We start from the raw sequence: 8895 nt of genomic DNA, 5'->3' as shown, positions 1-8895 counted from the left end.
GGGTCGTGATAGTTGTGGTATCAGAGCATAGGTTATGATTTTATAGACTTTTAGATAGATGTAAGTGTTGTTAGAAGTCAGAAAGGGTAGCTTGGGTAGATTAGTAAATGCATCTCTCTTCGGAAACGTTTGAATTTTGTTTTATGAATTCTTTTGTGCTCTATGTTTGTATGATTGCATGCCTAATTTACCGCACATACATGTTGAGTTTAAATTATAATGTTCATGATTATGAATATGTTAATAATAAAAAATGGTATCCTAGCATGTATGATGTTGTTTCTTAATAGGATGCAAGCTTCAGATATAAGTAATGTATGCAACCAATTGTTGGAGGAGATTGCCCAAAGGGCAGCTAATATCCATCCTCCAGCTGGAGTTAGCCAAGGTTCTACCCAAGAGGCTTTTCTAAAGCAAAGGCCACCTTCTTTTAGTGGGACTACGAGTCCATTAGAAGCGGAAAGTTGGGTTTTTAAAATGGAAAAGATCTTTAAATTCCTTGGATGTACAGATTCTCAGAAGGTGAATTATGCTACGTATATGTTTAAAGGTCCTGCTGAAATATGGTGGAAGTCAGCAAAGAGACTTCTCTTAGAAGGAAGAGGTGATAATGCTCAGATTAGTTGGGCAGAATTTGTGAAGAAATTTTATGAGCAATATTTTACAGAATGTTTCAGAGATAAACAAGTTGAAAATTTTGTTGAACTGGTCCAAGGGAGTATGGGGGTTGCTCAATATGAAGCAAAGTTTGCTGAGTTGTCTCGTTTTGCTCCTCACCTTGTTTCTACTGAGGCTTTAAGGGTTAAGAAGTTTCGCAAAGGGCTGAATTTCAAAATCAAACAACGTTTAACTACTTCTTGAGTTGAGGACTACAAGACTTTGGTTACACTTGCTGAAGCTGTAGAAGAAGACATTCAAGAATGTAATAAAATGAAAGCAGTAATGGAAAAAGATAAAGGTAAGACAGTGAAATTTAATCAGCCCTGGAAAGGAAAATCTTCCCATAACTCCTCTAAGAAGAATACCACTAAGTACCCGCCAAGAGCTGTACAAAAATGTGCCCATTATGGAAGGCCTCATTCTGGGGAGTGCCGTGCTGCCAACAATACATGTTTTCGTTGTGGCAAACCTGGGCATTTTATTAGGGATTGCCCAAATAATCCTAACAAGGGAAACTCCAATGCTGGAAGTGGACAAAAGAGGCCAATGGTCCAGGGAAGAGTTTTTGCCCTCACTAAACAAGATGCACAAGTAGCATCGGATGTGGTATCAGGTACTCTCAATCTTTGCTCTAAAGCTGCTCATGTTTTCTTTGATTCTGGCTCTTCACACTCTTTTGTATCCCCTACTTTTGCTGATATGTTACATATGAGTCCTGAGTTGTTGGATTGTGAACTATGGGTGTCTACTCCTTCGGGTGTAATTTTGTGTGCTTAATGGGTGTATCGAAATTGTGTTATAAATATTGCTGGTAGGGAGTTAGTTGCAGATGTAATATTGTTAAATATGCATGACTTTGATGCTATTTTGGGTATGGATTGGTTGTCGACTCACCATGCAGTTGTAGAATGTTTTGAGAAACGTGTAATTCTTCATATACCTAGCCAATCTGAATTTTATTTTGAGGGAGATAGAAAGGTTAAACCATTAAGTATAATTTCTGCTCTTCAAGCTAGTAATATGCTTAAAAAGGGGTGTAGTGGCTTTTTGGCATATATGATTAACTCTGAAGCTACTAATGAGAAGTTAGAAGATATTCCTATTGTAAAGGAATTTCCGGATGTTTTTCCAGAAGAGTTACCTGGCTTACCTCCAGATAGGGAGATTGAATTCTCTATTGAACTTTTTCCTAGTATTGGTCCTATATCTAAGGCTCCTTATAGAATGGCCCCAGTTGAACTTAGAGAGTTAAAATTGCAATTACAAGATCTGCTTGATAAGGGTTTCATTAGGCCAAGTGTTTCACCATGGGGTGCACCAGTTCTGTTTGTTAAAAAAAAGGATGGAAGTTTGAGACTTTGTATTGATTATCGGGAATTGAATGAGGTAATAGTTAAGAACAAGTATCCACTTCCCCGAATCGATGATTTATTTGATCAATTACAAGGAGCATCAGTTTTCTCGAAAATTGATTTGCGTTCAGGCTATCATCAATTGAAGGTGAAGAAGGATGATATATTGAAAACTGCCTTTCGAACTCGATATGGTCATTATGAATTTCTTGTGATGCCTTTTGGATTGACAAATGCACCAGCTGCTTTTATGGATTTAATGAATAGAGTGTTTCAGCCTTACTTAGATCAATTTGTGGTGATATTCATTGATGACATTTTAATATACTTTAAGAGTCAGGAAGATCATGAGAAGCATTTGCAGATTGTATTGTAGACCTTAAGGGATAAACAACTTTATGCCAAACTAAAGAAGTGTGAATTTTGGCTGGCACAAATTTCATTCTTAGGACATGTGATATCAAAGGATGGAATTTTTGTTGATCCAAAGAAGATTGAAGCTATAGTGAATTGGGAAAGACCAAAGACTGTCTTGGAGGTTCGTAGTTTCTTGGGTTTGGCTGGTTATTATCGGAGATTCATAGAAGGTTTCTCCAAGATTTCCGGGCCTCTAACCAATTTAACCAAGAAAGCAGTGAAGTTTGAATGGACTAATAAATGTGAGCATAGTTTTAAGGATTTAAAACAGAGACTAGTTACAGCTCCAGTACTTACTTTACCTTCAAGTTCAGGAGGCTTTGTGATATACAGTGATGCTTCTAAGAAAGGTTTGGGATGTGTTCTCATGCAACAAGGGAAGGTCATAGCTTATGCCTCTAGACAACTAAAGTCATATGAACAGAATTATCCTTCACATGACTTGGAATTAGCAGCAGTGGTCTTTGCTCTTAAAATTTGGAGACACCATTTGTACGGTGAACCTTGTATGATATACACAGATCACAAGAGTCTCAAATATTTGTTTACACAAAAAGAGTTGAATCTTAGGCAAAGAAGATGGTTGGAGTTGATAAATGACTATGATTGCTCCATTGAATATCATCCTGGCAAAGCAAATGTGGTGGAAGACGCTTTGAGTAGAAAGTCTTCGGGACAATTAGCTTGCTTGTTAACTACTCAAAAAAAATTTTTGGCAAATTTACAAAGGATGGGGATTGAGTTTATGATCAAGGGTTCAAGAATATGTTTTTCCACTCTAGTTGTGAAGCCTACCTTATTGGATAAAATTAAGGCCTCTCAATTTAATGATCCAAAATTAGCTAAGATCCGTGATAGAGCAACTAATGGCAATATACTTGGTTTTCTCATTAGTAAGGATGGTGTTTTAATGCATGGTTCCAGATTGTGTGTTCCAGCAGATAATGAGTTGAAAAGACAGATTATGGAAGAAGCTCATTGTACTCCCTATACTATACATCCAGGTAGTACCAAAATGTATCAGGACTTGAGAGGAAATTTCTGGTGGAGTGTTATGAAGAAAGATATTGCTAAATTTGTAAGTCGTTGCTTTACTTGTCAACAAATAAAAGCTGAACATCAACGACCTGGAGGACTATTACAACCTCTCCCTATCCCTGAGTGGAAGTGGGAGCATATTTCTATGGATTTTGTTGTGGGACTCCCAAAATCACTTCAAGCTTATGATTCGGTTTGGGTGATTGTAGATCGAGTAACCAAGTCAGCTCAGTTTCTTCGTGTGAAGGTTAACTATCCTTTAAATATGCTTGCTAAGTTGTATATACAAGAAATTGTGAGGTTACATGGGGTTCCTTCATCCATTGTGTCTGATAGAGATCTTAAGTTTACTTCACATTTTTGGGAGAGCTTACAGACAGCTATGGGTACTAAACTGACATTTAGCACAGCTTACCATCCTCAGACAGATGGACAATCTGAACGTACTATTTAGACCTTTGAAGCCATGTTGCGGGCTTGTGTTTTGGATTTAGGAGGCAGATGGGATAGTCATTTACCATTAATTGAGTTTGTCTACAACAATAACTATCATTCTAGCATTGGGATGGCTCCTTTTGAGTCTTTATATAGACGAAGATGTTGGTCACCAATCTGTTGGGATGAAGTTGGAGAAAGGAAGTTGATAGGACCCGAGATTGTGCAGATTACAGTTGATAAAATCTGGTTGATCCGAGAACGACTAAAGGCTACTCAGAGTAGGCAAAAAAGCCATGCTGATAAGAAATGACGAGACATTGAATTCGATGTGGGAGATCATGTATTTATCAAAATTTCACCATTGAAGGGAGTGATGAGATTTGAGAAGACAAATAAGCTAAGTCCTAGATTTGTTGGACCATTTGAGATATTTGACAAGATTGGATCAACTGCATATCGAATTGCCTTACCTCCTGCATTATCCAAGATACACAATGTATTTCATATCTCTAATCTTAGAAAATATATTCCTGATTCAAAGCATGTGATAGAGTATGAACCACTTCAAATCCAAGAGAACTTGTCATATGAAGAGATCCCAATTAGAATTTTAGATCATAAGGAGCAAGTTCTTCGCACCAAGACAATTCCTATAGTCAAGGTGTTGTGGAGAAATCACTCTACAAAAGAGGCAACCTGGGAGGCAGAGGAGGAAATGAGGCAAAAGTATCCAAATCTCTTTGTTGATGGTATGTGTACAATTTTCGAGGACAAAAATTTTTTTCAAGGAGGGAAGGATGTAACACCCCAACCTAATTGCCTAATTAATTTATGAGTTTATATGCATATCATTATCTTAATTACTTTTAGTGCATGAAGCTTTGATTTTGTGATATTATAGAACATGTATGCCATTTTAATGTGATGGGTATAACTTTATAAGGGAAAGGATATATATATATATATATATATAAGTGTGAATGCAATGAAAAATAAGTGTGAATGAAAAGAATATATATATATATATATATATATATAAGTGTGAATGCATAGAAAAAAAAAGTTGAAAAGGTGTGGGATATTTTCTTCCCTAGCATCCCACGTACCCCACCCCTAAAGTCAATTTGGCTTATCTTTATTTTGCTGCATCTAAAGTCCAGCAGCTCACTTTCCTCTTTCTGTACTCCTTTTTCCCCTTTCTTTGTTCTTCTTTCCTCTTCCCTTCTTACACGGCAACATCTCTCTCTTCCTTTCTCACCAAAAATTCTAGTTTCTTTAAAGAAGAAATTAAACAATTAGCCTTAAGGTTTCATCTTCAAAGTGTGTGGGTAAGTAATTAAACCTCATCTGATTTTGTGTATTTGGATAGTATAATTGTTTGCTTACTTTCCCTCTTTGTTCTCTACTCTGATTTTGGAAGCTGAATTGGTGATTCTGTTTTAGTTACTTGAAATATTGATGATATTGTGGTCTATTGAATGCTTATTAGGGTATTTTAATATGTATACTATAGGTATAAAAATACCCAAATTAAATTAAGACCTATTGCTATTTGTTGATGATTTTGTAAGATTATGTACTGAAACTATCTCTGTGACAGATTTGATGTTTACTACAAGAAAATTCTGTATTAAATCGTATTTTGTGAATTAGGATGCAAGGGTTAGTTTTTATGAATTCTAAGGCACACATGGTTTTTATAGAAGTGGTCTCACAGCATTTGGATGAACATAAAAATAATGGTTTAATTCGTAAGCTACAAGAAATTCTGTCAAGACAGATTTGAGTATGCTGTCTTGTGTGATTTTTAGTAAATTATTGTTTTATGCTTTGACTCCGAAATTTTTATGGTATATACTGGACATACATGGAGTAGTTATGTAAAATTTCATGACAATTGGAGGTGTTTGGACAGCCCGTTTGTATTTTACAAATGGAGCATATGCTGCTGGAATGAGCAGTGAACAACATATGCTACACCCGAATTTGTGGATTTAATTATCAAGTTAGGGTGTATGTTTTGGGCTATAATTTAATACGCTCATCCTTTGGTATGTTTGAAGCATATATAAATTTTATGGATTGGTTCTCCATGTTTTGGCTGCAAAATATGTTTGATGATTGTATCATATGTTTTGGGGAACTTTATGTGATGGGAATTAAGATTTGCTTGAGTGTGAGAGTTAGGTTGTGATTGAGGTATAAGTTTATATATTAGGAAGAGTTTGTCCGTAATAAATTTTGTTTTTTTTCGTTTAGGTGGCGAGAACGAGAACACGGACACTTGAGCTCCTCGTGTACCATCTCTCGCGCCTTCTGTTTTCAGGTAAGGGACTTGTGACATGTGCTTTTGATAAGTATAAAAAATTGTTTAGAAAAATATTATGTATTAAAGCTTTTAATTAGAGATATTACGTATATGCATGATTTAAGTAAAATACGTGTTCGTGAGTTATTCAATATTATATACATAATAGTTTTAGCATATTGATACTATGATATATATCATGAACATATTATTTAAAAACGAAGTGGATATGCTACTGTTGTGAAACATTTATGTAAAAGCAAAGTTATCAGAAAAAATGTAGTTTCGGGTTATTCCATTTTTATGTTCTGAACTCAACCAGTAAGGGTTATAGTACTGGCATTTCCATGGAAATTCTGATTGGCCATTAAAAGTGGGACTGGCTCTGCTGTTCCCACCCTTGTTGGTAATAGCCAACTTGTGGAGGATGTTAACCTACCCCCATGGTTGAAAATATGTATTATGATATGATTTCAGAATTACCTGGCATTGTAGGGAATGTTGGATGCCTGGCACTCTGTGTTGGAAGCCTCCCAAAGTAGTGACAGACTTACAATTAGATTAACTAATCTGTATTATAAATGAGGTATAAAGCTATTTGGAAATTATAAGAAAGGTATATTGAATGTGTTATAAATCTGATGAGAAGTTATGATAAAGTATTTGATAATCTGTTCAAAGATAAGATTACTGAACTTATATTTAAGTTCCTTATTATGTCATTTTATTTATTATATGAAAGAAAAATGAAGTATTCTTATCTGAAAGCTCTTAAGTTATTTTTAAAAACAATATGAATAGTATGAAGGCTATTTTATCAAATTTGGCATATCCATAAACTATTTGATTTACATGCATTCTTATTAAAGGCCCATGGAGTTTTAAAACCTTACTGGACTTCGCAGCTCACCCTATTATATTTTAGTGCACAGGTTCTTCGTGGAAGCAACGAGAGTATTAGAGGTGGCAAGAATTCTGTGTTTTCTCGTTTGTTAGAATGTAGAGTTTTGTTGTATAGCAGTTTGCTCTTTTGTTGTATAGAAGGAATCAAGATGTACTTGACCCTTTGAACACAGATGTAATTCGGTACCTTAGTTTGTTTTGAACCCCAGTTGTATGTCTTTGGGGTTAGGTTTGTAATAAGAGTTTTCGCTAAACGTTTAGCTATGTAATATTTCATGAATACCTTAAGTTTCAGCCAGGTGGTATTTTCCAAGTTCAAAGGAAATGAAATTTCAGGGTTGCCATCATTTTTGTATATGTATTGGCTTTTATGCAAGAAAATAAGCAAGAAGTCAAGAAATAATTCTTGATAAGTACCTTCAGTTTAGGTTGGTTCGTGTTAGTATTGAGGTAAACTTAATATTAACATGTCGGTCATGCTTTAAACTTTGAAGTACAGGTTTAAGTCGTGACACAAACCAAGAAGCTTGAATTGTGTTCTCCACTTTTTTTATATGTATCTAGACAAGGTTGTTGCAGACCATTTTTAACGTAAGCCCATTGAATGTCATCACATTGATTAACATGATATTTCCATATTTCTTTATGTGTTCCGAGATTATAATCCAAAGAATCAAGATCAACCTTTTGAAATTTTGTGTAAGTGATATGGTCATTTCTGATATCGCAAGTGAAGACAGCTAAGGAAGCTTGGACGATCCTTGAAACAACCTATGAGGGTACCAAGAAAGTCAAGGACATGAAACTTCAAATTTTTACCACCAGATTTGAAGAACTTAAGATGGGAGATGATGAGGCTTTCGATTCTTTCTATGGAAAGCTCAATGAAATTGTAATTGCCAATCTCAATCTTGGAGAGAAGATTGAAGATTCTAAGGTGGTGAGAAAGATTTTGATGTCTTTACCAGAGAGTTTCCGAGCAAAAGTCACAGCTATAAAAGAGAGTAAAGACTTGGATGAGATCAAAATCCAAGAGCTAATTGGATCTCTCCAAACATATGAGCTGGGACTACTTTCTCATAAATCGAGCAAATCACTTGCTCTTAAAACCATCACCGAGAGAATGGACAACTCGTTCGAAGAGGATGATGTGGAGAAGGAAGTATCATTCCTTGCAAAGAACTTTCGAAAATTTCTGAAGATGAAAAACAGTGGGAAGCCTTTCAACAAAAGGAAGTTTTCATCTTACAAGGGTGATAGGAAGGAATTCAGGAAGAAAGATGGAAAGGAGCCTCAATATACTCAAGGAATCACTTGTTTCAAGTGCAATGGACATGGACATGTCAAGAGAGAATGTCCTAATTATTTAAGAATGGAGGGCAAGGCATATGCCATAACTCTCAGTGATTCAGACTCTTCCAATTCAAATTCGGAGGATAGTTGTGATGAAGAAGGGAATTTCTTAGCATTTATGACTATTGCTCATGTTGAATCTTCAGAGGACTTGAATTTGCTTGTGCAAGAACTTAGGGATCATAGTGATGAGGAATCCATGGGAATTGTAGAAGAATCGGATGCTGAAGAAGATGAAAGTTTAGCGGGCCTTCAAGAGAACTATAATTCCCTTCTCGAGAAGTCTGGAGAATATGTAAGGGTAGCCAAGGCCGCTGTTAAAAAGATGAAGAAGGCAGAGGAGGACTATAGAAGTCTTTTAGTGTGTTATAAGAAGGCCAAATGTAAAATAGAGATGTTGAATGGAGAACTGACCGAAGCCTAATC

At 35.7% G+C, this 8895-nt stretch overlaps 2 protein-coding genes and 1 long non-coding RNA gene across 3 annotated transcripts; all 3 read left to right on the top strand.

The window, feature by feature from the left end:
• The first annotated feature begins 291 nt into the window (after window positions 1-291).
• On the top strand, window positions 292-861 carry LOC115990421. Its single transcript, XM_031114256.1, has one exon. It carries the CDS (start codon window positions 292-294, stop codon window positions 859-861), a length of 570 nt encoding a protein of 189 aa, XP_030970116.1.
• An 81-nt stretch (window positions 862-942) lies between these two features.
• LOC115990420 lies at window positions 943-1437 on the top strand. The gene has a single exon (XM_031114255.1). The coding sequence runs from the start codon at window positions 943-945 to the stop codon at window positions 1435-1437; it is 495 nt and encodes a 164-aa protein (XP_030970115.1).
• A 3577-nt stretch (window positions 1438-5014) lies between these two features.
• Window positions 5015-7404, top strand: LOC115992558. Its single transcript, XR_004092555.1, has 3 exons — window positions 5015-5233; window positions 6165-6231; window positions 7139-7404. It is a non-coding gene; the product is annotated as an uncharacterized LOC115992558 (long non-coding RNA).
• The last annotated feature ends 1491 nt before the right edge of the window (window positions 7405-8895 follow it).

Source organism: Quercus lobata, chromosome 5 (assembly GCF_001633185.2).
Source record: "Quercus lobata isolate SW786 chromosome 5, ValleyOak3.0 Primary Assembly, whole genome shotgun sequence".
In the NCBI taxonomy this organism is placed as follows: domain Eukaryota; kingdom Viridiplantae; phylum Streptophyta; class Magnoliopsida; order Fagales; family Fagaceae; genus Quercus; species Quercus lobata.
The sequence above is the reverse complement of the archived record's forward strand: the minus strand, read 5'-3'. Positions and strand labels throughout refer to the sequence as shown.